At 37.0% G+C, this 16,273-nt stretch overlaps 1 protein-coding gene across 1 annotated transcript; it reads right to left on the bottom strand.

Moving 5' to 3' along the window:
* Positions 1 to 321: 321 nt before the first annotated feature.
* LOC122295439 (cytochrome P450 81C13-like) lies at positions 322 to 2,452 on the bottom strand. Its single transcript, XM_043104457.1, has 2 exons — positions 1,497 to 2,452; positions 322 to 1,072 (listed from the first exon to the last, which is right to left on the bottom strand). Exons 1-2 carry the CDS (start codon positions 2,382 to 2,384, stop codon positions 452 to 454), a joined length of 1,509 nt encoding a protein of 502 aa, XP_042960391.1. The 5' UTR covers positions 2,385 to 2,452; the 3' UTR covers positions 322 to 451.
* Positions 2,453 to 16,273: the final 13,821 nt, after the last annotated feature.

The raw sequence follows: 16,273 nt of genomic DNA on the forward strand, positions 1-16,273 counted from the left end.
TTTTAATTTTATAATAACTTTATTCAACTTTCTCTTTATTTTTTTCAAAAGAGAAATACTTTAGGTCCCGAATTTGGGATCCAAAACGTGTCCCGAAACCTTTTTTTTCTTTAATGATTAAGAAAGTGCTTTTTAGTGATGTTGTGAATTTTTTTTTTTAAACTTAAGAATATAAAAAAAATGAATAATTTTTCTTTTTGCCTTGTTCGGTGGCAATTTGGGCTATATCCCTTGGGTGATGTAGCATGACTCTTTTCAAAATCTCATAAAATATCGTAACTCAAATATTATTACTAATATTCATAAACCATTTTACTACTATTCACAAATTTCTTATTTCATTTCATTCCCCAAACACCCAAGTTTTATTTTTTGAGTTGGGAGGTTGTAACGAAGGAACTCTACACAAAAGCTAAATAGTTTAAGCACAAGTAATTACACGCAGAAGTAATCAATGGTGAAAGAGAAGGTTTTCCATGGAATGGAGGGGACTACAAAGAGCCTCTAAAGGCTTTGCCTTTGACACAAGATATCCTGAAGCTAGGTTCATGTCCACCATCTCCTTGTCAAGCCTTTCCCAGTCAAAGCACTGAATGAGTGCACCAAGGGCAAGTAAAATTACCCGTTGGCCCAAACCAGCACCGGGACATGCCCTCCTCCCAATCCCAAATGGAAAGAATCTGAAACCCTCTCTTTCTCCGCTAAATCCTTCAAATCTCTCTGGCTTAAAGCTGTTGGGCTCCTCCCATTGCTTGGGATCCCGATGCACAGCCCATGCATTCACCAATAGTGTTGTCCCTTTTGGTACTGTATAACCCCCAACGGTGCAATCTTCTGCAGAACAATGAGGTAATAAAAGTGGCGTTGGAGGATAGAGTCTAAGTGTCTCGTTGACCACAGAACGAAGATAGGGAAGCTTGTCAAGATCAGAGTCTTTCAGCAAGCGCCCATGCCCAACTTGGTTTACAATCTCCGCTTTAACCTTTTGCAATACCTCTGGATGATTTAGCAAAAGTGACATTGCCCACTCCATGGTTGTAGCTGTTGTATCTGTTCCTGCGGTGAACATCACCTGAAGCATTAAATGTTCTAGCAAAGTTAGAAACCAGATCTAAGTAGTGCTTTAAAGGCCCTATCACAAGAAAATTTATTAATATACATGATCTAATTGATGCGTATATGTTTCTCACTAAAAAACTACGTGTTCTTTACCAAACTTGTAGATATTTTAGTCTATCAGTTAGAGGAGTTTTTAATATGAGGGCTTTAATATTTTCTTTACATAATTAGCTTATAGAAAATGCAACATGTTATGTGGTCGAAGATTTACTTCAGAAATGAAAAATACTCACTTATAACTATTTTACAACTTCTCTACAACTCTATATAAAATAAAGGATAATTTTGTAATATTAAGATTTATTTTTAATGGAGTGACATGATCGCACTAGTCATAAAGAAATTGTAAGGGTATCTCATTTTATATTATCACTCACCAGAATGATGCTTTTGACGAAAACATCGGAATAAAATTCACTTTCTGATTCATGAAGAGACAATAGAGATTCAATGAGAGTCCTCTTCTCATTTTCTGAATGACTGGTGTTCATTTGCTTTATCTCTTCGATCAAGTTGGTCAAAAATCTATCCCTCTTCCATTGCAACCCTACCATACTCTTTTCCAACCCTTTATAACCAACCCACCTCAAAATTGGAAAGTGATCACATATATTCATTGACAAAAATGCAAAAATAATACTCTTCATATCTTTGAGCTGTTGCTTCCCCAGATCAGTGCTTGCAGCTTCCTCTCCAACACATGGCTTTCCAGTGACCATTCTCATGATAACATTGAACATTAGAAGTGAAGAAAAATACCTGAACTCTACTTTTTTTGGATCTCCTTTCGAGACTTTGAACACCATGCGAAGAAGGGAGTAAACTTCTTCTTCCCTGATGTTGAAAACGTTTTGGAGGCTTTTCTTAGAGAAGATCTGGAGGTTGACGATGCGTCGGAGGTTCCTCCACAAGTGGCCATATGGAGTCCAAGCTAGAACAATTGAGTTGTAAGTCAAAATATCACCGGCCATGGTGCGGGGACGATTTGCAAATATGATGTCGTTCTTGCTTAAGCATTCTTCCACAGCCGAAGGAGAAGATACGACGAGTACAGGCCGAGAACCAAATTTAAGAAATAGGACAGGACCGTATTTCAAGGATAGGGTCTCTAGGCTTTTGAATACAGGTTGTTTAAGGAGGTGGAAGTGGCCAATTATTGGGAGAGAAAATGGACTTGGAGGTAAATTAGGGTTGCGGTGGTATAGAAGTTTGATTATAAGAATAATGAAGAAGAAGAAAGCAAGGTAAGAGAACAGGTTTTCCATGGCGAATTAAGAGACAGATTGATCAGTACTAGCAGTAGTACCTCACGGTTTAGGTTGCCAAGAAATTATCGTTTTATAACCCTCATAAGTCATGAGGGATATCCTCTTGGGAAAATGTCAACTACTCGTTGGTTGTGCCCCCATTTGATGGACGACTGGTAGTTATCCAAAAGAAAAGTAGTTGAAAGATCTTGCAAATGATACACTAGCGACACGCTTGTCGTTTGATCTTTTCGATATCTTGCAAATAATGTTCTTTTTTTATTTTTTATTTTTTATTTTTTTTATTTGTAAAAGAAAAACAATTTTTTTCTTGATAAAAAATTTTATATACAGTTACTTTTACGTATTTTTTTATACACTTCAATGATATTCACATCACTTCACTAATGTAATTAATTAAATATTAAAAAAAATAATATAACTAATTACATCAATAAAATATATAAAAATTATATAAAAATGATTATATATAAAATTTTTAACGTGCAAAAAAACTGCTTTTCTTTTTCAAATAAAAAAAAAAAGGGGCCATGATATGCAAGATATCGTAAAGATCATGTCCCAAATCCGACGAAACCAAATATTTGGGACGTTATTGTAATTTTTTATTTGTTTTTCACGTACCAACATAGGCTACGATGAAAGCAAATTATTTCTAATTTTATAATCAATATAATCCTTTTCTCCAAATTCCTAATCGCATCAAATCATCTTAATGAAGAATCGTAACTTTTTATTATTTTAGTTTCAAACATATATTTTAAGATTTGGGATTGAGAATTATTACTGAAAAATCTAAATTATTAATTTGTTTTTGAAGTAACTTGAAATATAATTTAGATATATATATATATATATATATATATATATATATAAATATCTATATCACGATTATTCTAAAACAATATATGAAAATGTATTTGTTAACATCGTGTTTTGTACGCGTAAGGGCTGAGTTGCTTAGCAGTTTGGGCTTTTGCTAGATCAGTGTCCTGCAACAGGGAGATGAGTGGCTCTCGGTAGCCTGAGGAGCTTTCGATGCCTAAGTCAATCCTATTCTTAGGAGAATACTTTAAAGAAAATACGTAAGTCTAATATCAGTGTTCTATCAGACTGGGTATCGCACCCAACTCCCACGTACAGATACGTGGAAATCGAGGCGTCGGAATAATGGCAACACGGGTCACGCATCCCATCGCCAAGTACCAAGTGTGTGTACATGCAACAAGTATATAATAAAACCATGCAGTGGATAATAAAAGTCCTACAAATAGGTACCAGGATTTTTGTTTAAATACAAACTCGTTTAAATTACACATAATAAAATATTATAAGTCTCAACATTGTTTCAATTCCAAATTACATAACATAAAAACCAGTAGAGATAATTTTTAATATAAAACAACTCCAAGTCAATACTTTGGCGGAGCCGACTCCTCGGGCTCAACCTCCTCTTCCTCAATCTCTGCATCAAAATCTACGGTGCCAAAATGGTGCCGCAGGTAAATAATAATCTAAACACCACGAGATAAAAAAATATTACACTCAACAATATGCATGAAAGGATGCCAAATGCACATGTCTCAAAATCTACATTTTTCCACACATGCCAAAATCTCATTTTGGCCCAAAATATATCCTTTAAAACAAGTTCTTGCCATTATCTCAGATAATGACCCAAACCAAGAAAACTACAATTTTTCTAGGAAATGGATCACAATATCCTCTTACAAAATCTCACTATTTTTTCAGAAAATGGCCCATATCCAATATCCAAAACCAGTTCCAATTTAATGCATGCACCATGATCTCCCTTAGGGATCATCCGCACACTCTGGCTCATATGCCACACCGCAGGTAACGACGTTGCATGTGACATCTAAACGAGCGATACCCAGTCTCACGCCCAGCGCGTACTTAGACCAAACATCCTCTAGTCCCCACCAGCCGAGGGACTACAGAGTCGACACGACAGCATTACCGTATCGTGCTATCCGGTCGTCGCTTAGTGACAACCCAGAAGATGTCACTTAGTATTATCCACTCCCGAGTACCAGAAGAGCTCCATTGAGATAATGCCCCATCCCGGCTTGGGGTCGTGATACACACGCACCCGAAAATCCATTTACAGCTGAAAATCCAGTTTTCTCAATTTAACACATGTACATGTATGCCCCATGCAATGCAAATTGCAAAACACATCAAGATACAAATTAACCAACAAAACTCAACATCAACAATAACCAAACAACTCCATCCTCAAATCCAACTGACCCCCAAATTCTAGAACTCAGTCCGAAATAATCAACCAGTCACAAATTATTGTAAAAGTAATAATATATTTAAATCTAAAATAAAGTTTGAAAAATACTTACAGCGCTATATAACAATTTTGGAATGATCAATGAGCTGAAAAAGGGCGATAAAAAAGTAATGTAACAGTGTAAAAACACTGGTCGTGGGTTGTAAAATACCCACTTTTGAATGGGGACGAACCAAGGCTTGAGATTGATAGGAAATGGGTTAGAGGTGTTTATGAAGTTAGTGGAAGTGAGGGTTGGCTGTGGGTGGCGGCGAAAACGGCAGAAGAAGACCAAAAACCCCAAAACAGAAAATGAGGTCGTGGAGGCTACTCCGGTGACGAATCGGAGCTGGAAATGGGTGGTTTGGAATGATAAGAGGTCAGTGATAAAGCTGTGAAGAGATGGTGGTTGAAGGTGGAACGACGACGGCGGAACGGCTCAAAAACCGTGAGGATTGGTGGGGCTCTTGGCGACATGGATGGAGGTGAAATTTGTTGGGGATGATCACCGGTCGAAGGGGAAGAAATTTGGGTGGGTGGTGTAGGTCATGGTGCCAACGAATGGCGGCTGAAGAAAACAGCGAAAATGGAGGAGAGAGAGATGCGCGCATGGGGAGAAGAAAGCCGAAGGAAAAAGAGAAGAAAAAAGAAAGAAAAAGAGAAAAGAAAGAGAAAGGAGAAAAAGAAAGAGAGAAAAAGAAAAGATAGGGAAAAGAAATGAGGTCCAATCCTCACATCTGGAGTCCAGAAACTGATCCGACGAAAACAACTTTAAAGGCTATAAATCGAATAAAATAATTTAAACACCACATCTAACTAAAATATAATAAATAACTAGTAAATACTAACAACATAATTTTAAATAAAAAAAACTAAAATAAATTAAACAGTAATTTAAACTCAAAACAATAATTAATATTAAGAAAGCTCTAGAAAAGAAATTTCAAAACCAAATAAATTCAATTAAAATTCGATAATTTAAATGAAGGAACCAATATTTTAATTAAATTAAAACACTCATTCAATAAAAATACACGTAAAAACGGGATATCACATTAACGATAAGAATATGAAGAGGATGTTTCTTAAATTTGCGATAGTAAACCTACTTCAGTAGAGAATAGGTTTACTATGGAAAATTAAGTTTAGGATGCCAAGGGCTAGGGGTGTGTATGCGACCCGAACACCTGATGAATCTGATTAGAATGACCTGAATCGACCCGACTTTTATCGGGCTATTTCTTGAGCTGGCCTCCAACCTGACTAAATAACGGGTTTGTTAATTGGTGTCAACCTGTCCGACTAAATAATGCAGTCCTCAAACCCTAGCCAGTAGCTGCCCACTTAGCCTCAAGCCCTTTGGTGACAGCTTCACGTCTTTCTGGCCAACATGGACGCCAACGATATGCAGAGAAGAAATTCACAAAAAGGAAAATGCAATGAGATAGAAAATAGTGAAAAAATATTTGGGTTCGCTATGCAGAGAAGAGGAAAATGCAAAAAAAGGAAAAAGAAAAAAAGCAAAATGCAAAAAAGGAAAATGCAAGATCAGAGCTGGGGGAGTTTTCTATGCAAAGAAGAGGGTATTTTCTATCCAAGAGGCTTACAAATCTAGACACCTTCATTTTAAAGTGTTTTGGGGGCTGAATCGAGAGGCTTGGGTGCTGCCGCCGCTGTTGCTGCTAGGTTTCATAGTCTATGGTTTTCTTATTGATGAGTAGGTTGAAGCTTGGGGATACCTCACTTCTCAGCTTGAGATCTTCTTCAATCCCAAGAGTCCAAGTCGTTTCTAGAAGCAAGGAAAGGAAGAGTAGTTGTTTATGTGTGTTGAACCCAAGATTTCAAGTTTTGTGTAATTATATATTTACACATGGATTTTGATGATAACAAATGAATTCAAAGAATAAAGAAGTCTCAAGCTCAAGTTGTCTACACAATGGAGTCAAGAACATCAAGGAAACAAGCATGAGCAAGAAGGGAACAAGTTCACATTAAAATTATAGAGTAATGTTGTAAATCTCTTCAAAATTCGAAATTAGGATTAATGCTCAAAATTAATATTTTATCATAAAGCATTAAAATACATTTTCCACATGTGTATGAATATTTTTGAAAATTAAATTTGAAAATTTTGAAAGATGATTGATTGTCATCTTTTTCATGTGCATGCCTTGATTAAAGGGTTGAACTTTGAAAATATTAAAGATGATTGATTGTCATCTTTCACATGTGCATGTTTTATTTGAATATTTTCAAAAGTGATTGATACTCTTTTAGACTTATACAAAAAGTAAAAGATTAGGTTTGAATTTTTTGAAAAGGAAAGTGTGCTCCTTTTGTCATATGCAAAAAGTAAAAGATTAGGTTTGAATTTTTTGAAAAGGAAAGTGTGCTCATTTTGTCATATGCCAAAAGTAAAAGATTAGGTTTGATTTTTTTGAAAAAGTAAATGATGTTGTCTTTGATAATTGAAAAAGAAGAACCTTTTATTTGAATTTTTTGAAAAAAATGAATGATGTTGTCTTTGACATGTGAATCTTTTTAAATTTGAATATGAAGTCTCATATACCTATAAATAGATCATTTGAGAGCTTCACATTCACAACACCAAGAGCATACAACATTCATTCAAAGCTTTCATTCTCTCTTCTCTAAGCATTGAGCCTTAATCCTTGTTCATTTTGAGAGATATAGTTTACGCTGTATTGTTCTTATTTCACTCATTGAGGAGTGTTTTCTGATAACCTACCCACTATCAGCTCTTGTATCAGAAAAAGGGTGTGTATAACCCTTGTGTGTGTAGAAAGTATTCTACACGGGGAATAGTTGAATCACCACGTGTAAGGTGATTGCAAGTGTAGATGGTGTTCTACACGGATCCTTTGTAGCGGTGTTGTTCAAAGGTGTAATAGGTTTCTATCTCCACCTGAAGGAGGTTGAATAGTGAATTTGGGAATCCTCAAGGGGCCAAACCTCGTTAACATACTGAGTTTGCTTCTCTCTTACCCTTACTCTTTATATTTATTGTTATTTCATATTTTGTTTATATTTTATATTATATATTTGATTTATAATTGTTATTTTTTTAATACAACTCAATTCACCCCCCCTCTTGAGTTTGTACGCTTGCATCCCGACTGCATTTGCCGACTGCATCTAGCAAAGCCCATTTTCGGATATATTGTTGGTTGCTCAAAAGATATATTGCTGATTGGTCAGCTCCATGGATGAAAACCTCCTATCGTGAGCGCGTTACCACCTGCGTTAAGTAGTCAAGATTAGCCAATCAAACAGTTTAGATAGGATGAAATATTTTATTAAAAGTTAAATAAAATGTTATTATAATATAATTTTTTAATATTAATTTTATTTTAAAATTTGAAAAAGTTTAATTGTCTATTATTTTTTATATAAGAATTTGAAAATGTTATAATAATTAGATGAGATAAGATAGTTTAGTATTTAGTATCTCACTTGTATTTTTTTCTTTAATTATTAAATAAAAACAAAAAAAACCAATCAATACAAAACCTCGATAAGATTTTTCGATGGAATATCATTTCCCTTACCATATAAGATGCCATATAAATATCAAGAAGATGATGATTCTCATTACTTGGGACTCTCGCTGTAATTTTTTTTTTTTTTTTTTTTTTTTGAGCAAGTTTTGCATTGATATATTAAAACCAAAGGAAGAGATACAAAGTTAGGAGTAATTAATTATACATATTGAAAGGGTGGGTCTTTTGTATTGTGAAAATTCAGCAAATAAGAAGGGATTTGGATTAAGGGGATGTTGCTAAAGGCCTGCATCATTGCTACCCATTGCTTCAGGTTGTGTGCACATCGATTTTTCAATCAATGAATTTTTTTTACCTTCCATTCTTTGAAGGGATGTAGATGATGTTTGATTTTGTTGATGATAGAGCACACGGTTCAATCCTAAACAGGAAAGAGGTTCGATATTGCTTGGATCGTAGGGCTTGAGTCCCCTTTTACAATTATTTTTTCAAGGCCTTGTCTTTTTGCTTCTTCTATGGCCATCAAAGCTGCATTTGCTTTCCCAAGATTTGGGTTCACACTATTGATGAGACCTGTTTTTGCATATATGATTTCCCTGGAGTCTTTCTAGCGTAAAGATGCTAGTGTGCTATCTTGATTTCTAATTGCAACGTCAAACCTGATGAGATGGTACCCTTCTGGATGTATTTCTTCATTAGTATCTACTTGCTGGTTTTTGGTTTCCAAGGCATTTAAGTGATCCTGGAAGCCTTTTTCACTGAATCAACAAAGAAAGAAGGAGAGGGAGTGGTATGATTATGCTCGGTTTTGTTTCTAAAAAACCAAAGATTGTCCATAGCAATTGTTGCAAAGATTTGAAAGGACTGATGTTCTTCTTTTGGTATTTGGAGAATCTTATAAGGGTTAACAATGTTTTTAATCCAATTTGGGAATGGTTGCTTTGCAAAGGTAGTGGTGCCTATTAGCCATTTGGATTTTTTCCACACTATTCTAGAGTAAATACAGTTGAGGAAGAGGTGACAGAAGTCTTCTGGTTTAGTTTTGCATAAAGGGCAGGCAAGCTGATCCTCATCTAGGTGGATGACATTGTTGATTAGAGATTTAGTAGGAATAATGTTATGGCTTGTTTTCCAGAGGAATAATTTCAGCCTGTCTTGCATTTTGAATTTCCATAAACACTTCCAATTAATGGGAAGATTACTGTGATTTGAAATGTTATTTTCAATAACAAGAGCTGCATAGGCTAATTTAATATAAACATTTCTAGAAGAATGGTGTAGCCATATGATCTTATCTTGGACATTGTGGAAATTATAGTTGGCCAAGGGAATCTTTTGAATTTCCCTTGAGGAAGTTTTTGAGAAAATGGTGTTGAGAAGAAACATCTTCTAACGCCTTGGTTCCTCTAAAGTTAGCTCAGAGACTTTTATATTGTGGTCTAGAATAGTATTATTTAGGTTTGGCTGAGGTATGGAGTAAGAGATAGTGGGTATCCAAGGGTCATTTCATACCTTAGTAGACATCCCATTGTTGACTTGAAAACAGATACTAGACTTTAGAAAATCTCTTTGTTTGATTAGATTTTTCCAGAACCAAGAGTCGGTGGTCTTTGGAAGAACTTACAAGAAGGTTTTGGAATGCAAGTATTTTTTTTTATGATGATATCCTTCCAGAGGTTATTAGTCCCATTAAGGAGAAACCAAGCATATTTAGTGACAAGAGCTGAGTTGAAAGTGGCCATACGTTTGAGACCAAGTCCTCCCATGGACTTTGGTAAACATATGGCCTTTCAAGATTTGTGAGTGAATTTCTTTCTGCCATTATCCTCAAAACTTCACCAAATCTGTGAAAGAGGGAGTCCATATTTTTTGCCATTGCTTTGGGGATGAGTGTTGAGGACATGATATAAGAAGAGATTGTACTAGCAATCGATCTAATCAGAACAGTTTTGGCAGCTTGAGAAAGAAGTTTTGTTTTCCAACCTTGGAGCTTATTCCAAAATTTTTTCCATTATTTTAGAGAGGAATTTTTTTGTCAACACCATTTGTGAGAGGTAACCATAGATATTTGGAATTGGGGGTGGGGGGAGGGGAACTCTGAAATTAAAGGAGTTTTTGACTTCACTGATAGAAGCGGGAGTAGTGTTCCTGCTGAAGTGGAGCGATCATTTACACTTGTTAATACATTGACATGACTAAGAGTTGTAAACATCAAGGCATTCGAAGAGGTGTTGGGCATTTTGATCAGTAGTTGATCCAAAGAGGAACAAGTCATCCGCAAAAAGTAAGTGAGAGATAGAGGGACCATTTCTAGAGTGTTTGATGCCCCTTATGCAGTTTAGTTGTTTCTTTTTGGTGAGAAGTCTAGAAAGAATTTCTGTGCCAAGGATGAAGAGAAAGGGGGATAGGGGGTCCCCTTGCCTAAGACCCCTTGTGGGTTGAAAGTATCCATGAGGGGTGCCATTGACAATGATGGAGTAGGAAATAAACGATATACACTCTGTAATCCAATTGATCCATGGATGTTTGAAGCTTGCTCGGTGAAGATCAGTAAGAAGGAAGGACCATTCCATGGAATTGAAGGCCTTTACCATGTTAATTTTGATGGCCATATGGCCAATCTTGCATTTCATTTTTTTCATATTGTGAAAAATTTCTTGAGCCAAAGTGGTGTTATCTTGGATAAGATGACCAAGGATGAAAGAAGACTGGCAAGGATGGCTTTGAGTCTATTTGTGAGAATTTTTGCTATGATTTTATTGCAAACGTTGGACAGGTTGATAGGTCAGAATTGATTGACATCGTTAGGATTATCCACTTTTAGAATCAGGACCTGGTTAGTGTGGTTGAGCTCATTGAGAAGCTTACCATGGATCAAAAAGCTCCTAACTGTAGCAATCATGTCTTTTTTTATGATGTCCCAGAAAATTTTATAGAAAAGGCTTGTAAAGCCATCGGAACTAGGAGCTTTTGTGGGAGAGAGTTTTTTCACAATGAGAGTGATTTCCTCTTAGCTTGAAATTTTACACAAGAAGTCATTTTTCAAATCCGTAATCTTGTTAGGAAACAAATTATCCATGTCCACAGGAGGGACTGGGTGAGAGGTAGAGAAGATGCTTTGGAAGTGGTTTTGGATCTTCGAGATGATAGTGGATTGATCTATCGTCCAGTTATTCCTATCAAGTTTGAGACTCTCAATTGTGTTTCTTCTTTGTCGAATGGAAGTGGAAGCATGAAAGAATTTGGTGTTGAGGTCCGAAGAAGTGAGCCAGGTTACTCTTGATTTTTGTCTCCAAATAGATTCCTCTCTTAGGAGCAGCTCATTGATATTTTCCTGCAAATTGGCTTCCAGGGTGTTAGAGGAAGAGGGGGAATCTTGGTCTTGGAGAGTTGATAGCACTGAGTTCAAGGATCTGAGTTGGGTTTGGATATGCTTGAAACAATTTTTATTCCATTACCAAAGAGCTTTTTTTGTGGCTTTGAATTTTTTTTGTGAGAATGAAAGATGGGGTTCCAGTGAACTAGGATTGCCAAGCCTCTTTGATTGTTTTGAAATTGAAGGATCTCGAATCCAGAATTCTTTGAATTTGAAAGACTTAGGAGAGCTTTTCTTGTTGGAAGTGTCTAAGAGGATTAGAGCATAATCTGAAGAGACACAAGTGAGGGTGGTAAGAGAAGCTTGGGGAAAGAGTTCTAGCCAAGGAAGATTAGCTATTGCTCTATCAAGGCGCACTTTAATGTGATGCTAACAGAATCTGTTATTGGTCGAGGTGAATGTAGGCCAAAGAACCCTAAGTCAACAAAACCAAACTTATCCATATACACTTGGATTGGAGGTTTGGGCAAATGGTTTAACTCCTGATTTTTTTATATTGGAAGATGATAGAGTTGAAATCACCTAAAGCTAGGGAAGGACTTGGAAATGAATCTAAGATGTTGGTAAGCTCGTCCTAAAAGTGTTTTTTTTTTTTTTTTTTTTTTTTTTTTTTTTTTTTTTTTTTATGTACAAGGCTGGGCAGTAAACCAGGATGTCCTTGTTTGGAAAAATGATATTGCTGGCAATTTTAATACTAAGTCTGCTTGGGATTGTATAAGGGTAAGGGCGCCTGTTTTACCTTGGGCTCATTGGATCTGGCATGCTATTCTCCCTAAAAAAAATTTCTATTATGATGTGGAAAGCTACTAACAATTGTTTGGCGGTGGATGAGAAGATCAGGTTGGCGGGTATCCCCATAATCTCTAAATGCAATTGTTGTCCCGTGGGTCATCTTGAGGATCTTAATCATATTTTGTGTACAAGTGAGTTTGCGAGGCAAATTTGGCGCTTGGCTATGATTCATTTGGGTGTGCACATGGATTTTTTTAATACTTGGCAGGAGCAGGTCAATTTTTGGTTTCGCCGTGCTGGTAACTCTTCTTATACTCGTATTATTTTTGGCCTTATTCCGTCTATAGTTTCTTGGAAACTCTGGGCTAGACATTGCAAAGCTAGACTTGAGGGGAAGGACGATACCTCTGAATCGGTTTGGAGCAGTATTAAATATTGGATTTGTCATCTTATTAAAGGGTCTATAATACAGTTGAGATTGACTAAACAAGATGGTGATATTTTACGGAGGTTAGATATTCCGGTCCCTCCTTCTCCACCTGAGAAGGTGACTATGGTGAAATGGATTAAGCCTCAGCAGGGTTGGGTGAAGTTTAATACTGATGGTAGTAGCTTGGGTAACCCGAGTCAGTCTGGTGCTGGGGGTGTTATTCGAGATACCAGTGGTCATTTGTATATAGCTTACTCCATGGATTTAGGTTAGGGTTCCAATAATTATGTTGGATTGAAAGGCTTACTGGAAGGTGTGAGGAGGTGCTGTCGGTATGGTTTTTTACAGGTTTATATCGAGGTTGATTCTCAACTTCTGGTCAACTGGGTTACTAAGGGTGCCTGTAATATTTGGTATCTTGAGGATTTTTGGGATGAACTTCGTGTGTGCCTTGCATGCTTGGATTATAGACTAACTCATGTTTTTCGTGAAGGTAATGTTGTGGCTGATTTTCTGGCTAAGCAGGGAGCTGGGGGCCTTACTCGGGATTGGTTTGATGAGAAGGAAGACTTGCCTAGCCAGTTACGCAGTCTCCTTCGTATGGATAGAATTGGCTTACCATATTTGAGGCTTTTGAAATGAGGTATGCTCTTGTAATTGTTTTTTCCCTTTTGATTCTTATGTGTGAGCTGTTTTGCAGGTTGGTTTATTTTGGTTGTTTTTTAGTCTTGTCAGTTGTTGGTTTCTTTAGTTGGTTTTGGTTTTTTGATTCCTGGGTTTTAGGCTTTTTTGTAACCCCCAGGCATCGAGTTGTAACCACGGTTTTCCTCCGCCATAAGTGAGGGTTTTTTAATAAATTTGGGAAGGAGTCACTCATGGACAGGTGACCTCGTCTCTTTCTAAAAAAAAAAAAACAAAAAGGCTGGGCAGTAAACTAAATTAAGGAGCTGTGGCATATGGCTGGGATCTGAAAACACCAACAAAAAAATTACATTATTATTAATATAAACATTCTCCATGTTGACACCAGGTCGATATAAAAGCAAAAGGCCCCCCCACTTTCCCAAAGGAGTGGCATGCACAAAATAAGAAAATCCCAACATATTAACAATACTAGCAATGTCAATGGTAGAAAATAAGCTTTCAGAAAGGAAAATAACCTCAGGGTTATGGACCTTGATATATGCCCTAAGAGATCGAATTACTCGAGGTCGGGCAATACCTCGACAATTCCAAGCTAGAAGTCTCATTTAGCTTTAAGTGGCATTGATGACTCTTCCACCTCAGTCATTGATTCATGGGAAGAGATTCATAATTTGAGAATGGACTTTGTTACCAAAAGCCTTCGATTCTTGGTACTAATATGGAACATATTTGACATGGTGTGGTTGATCTTCTGGATTTTCCTTTGGATTCTCTTCTTTTTTGGCTGCTGCGAGGTCTTGAAATTTGGGGAAGGGTTTGTCATGCTAGCAATCACGCCCCTAGACTTGAGAGACCCAAAACCTTCTTCTCCCTCATCCTTGGCTTCCACTGGAACTGTAGTAATAAAATGGCATTTTTTGTTGGGATGGGAGGTATTGCTCTTCTCTTAAGACAGGTTTTTCCTTTCTTCATCATCGCATTTGGAAGATTATGTGTAGGTTTGGCAATGGTGAGAGATGAGGTCATCATTTTGTTGGTTAAGGTTAGTGATTCTGGTTGAAGATTAGTCGGGGGGATGGTTTTGGGTTATAATTTGGGTCGGACTTATCTGGTTGGTGTTAAAGGCTATGTAGGCCTTACCTGAGGGGCTGACTAGAAGGGAGACATTGTGGTTGGGCTAGTGAAATTTTGTGGGCCCATCTTGTTCTTTGGGTTGGGCGAGAAATTGCTTGATGAAGGAGGTTTTGGGCTTGGGCTCAGCTAGTAAGGGATTAAAAGGCTTTGTTGAAATATCCAGAAGTGAGGGTTTCGAGTTAGACATGTGTGGACCCAAAGGAGTCTTGAGTAGTGTTTCAGAAGATTGGTCTACATCCTTCTATTCCAAAAGTGATGTTTGGAGAGACGAAATATCATCTGGAGTCAAAATGTTGGGAAAAGAGAGACCCTATTATTGATGGCTACTGATCTGCTACTCTCCATAAATGGAAAGGTCCTTTTTGTATAGAGACTTCGATCATTGCCACATGTAGGTTGACTCAGTTTGCATGAGATATACGCTGCTGCTTTTAGAAGTTTACTTTCATTTTGAGATGAAAAGTGTCATCTTGTAGTTTTGCCCTTCTGGTACTGGTGGTTGCGGAGAAGAGTTTTTTGATATAGAATTCCTTTGTGGCCCTTGTTGGTGTTGATGATGATGGCTTTCCCTTTTCCAAGATGTTCTACCTGGGTTTTCTTTCTGAAGATCTCATTGGTTCTTGGATCATTTTGGGAAGACAAGTGTGTTGGTTCTCTAATGTGCATAGGAGGGAGGGATGGGAGAATTTTTTCCATCTATTCTAACTGGGGGACAACTTGGGGGGCTAACATTTGTTGCTCTCTTAGTGGTTCTTATGGTCTCATTTGTCTGCAGTATTCTTATGTGCTGGCTCTCATCCAATGACCAAAGAAAGGCTCCTCAGCTGAGCTAATGTAGATGGGGTATGCTTGATAAAGGTGACCCAGTCTCCCTCATTCATAACAAAACTCAAATAAACACTCATATTTAAAGCTAACCTTTGATGGACTCTAGTTGACCCTAGGTAGAATGAAACCTTCATAGAGGGGTTTGTCCGTGTTCATCTCAACCCTGATTCTAAGAAATTGTTTTGCACAGGTTTCAGGGAGATAAGCTTGGTCAGCTTCCAGAAGATGAACCATAACTCAACCTATTTTTTCTGCATTTTCTGTAGTCATCAGTTCAAGTGGTAACCCATAGATATGGATCCAAAAGGCAGAGTGTGTCAGATCAATGTCCTGGAGATTGAGGTCGGGAGGCCATTCTTTGAGCACCATATAGTACCCGTTAAAATTCCAGGGACATTGGTAAAAGACTGTTTTTGTCAAGAGGGGGCGGGAAAGTAAAGAGGTAAGTATTGATTCGAACGACTCTCGCTGCAACTTTAATGATTTCATCAAGCACCAGCTTGCACTCGCCATATTTAATATAAATTAATAATATATTATAATTATAATTATAATTACATGATCTGACTCTGCTTTCAGCCATGGGTATCGCGTAAATTGGTCATGTGTTTGTTCATACAAATTTTTAAGTGCTTATTTAGACATTTAACATTGTCCCAAGACAATCTGTTTCACAACTATGCAGATGATGGCAAATATTATAAGTGCAAACTATCTAAAGAATGGAAATGTGTTTATAGTACTAATTGAGAACATACAGGTTCCCTCTTTTGGAATTTCTAGTTTGGAATATAAGTGTTTTTGCTTGGATAGATGTAGAAATATATGTAGAACGATGCTAGTTCATAGGAGTAAGAAATTTAATATTTGCTGGGTGATTAAAGTAATGCTAGGTACAAGTTGCTAGCTAGCTTTAGA

This window comes from Carya illinoinensis, chromosome 15 (genome assembly GCF_018687715.1).
Source record: "Carya illinoinensis cultivar Pawnee chromosome 15, C.illinoinensisPawnee_v1, whole genome shotgun sequence".
In the NCBI taxonomy this organism is placed as follows: Eukaryota; Viridiplantae; Streptophyta; class Magnoliopsida; order Fagales; family Juglandaceae; genus Carya; species Carya illinoinensis.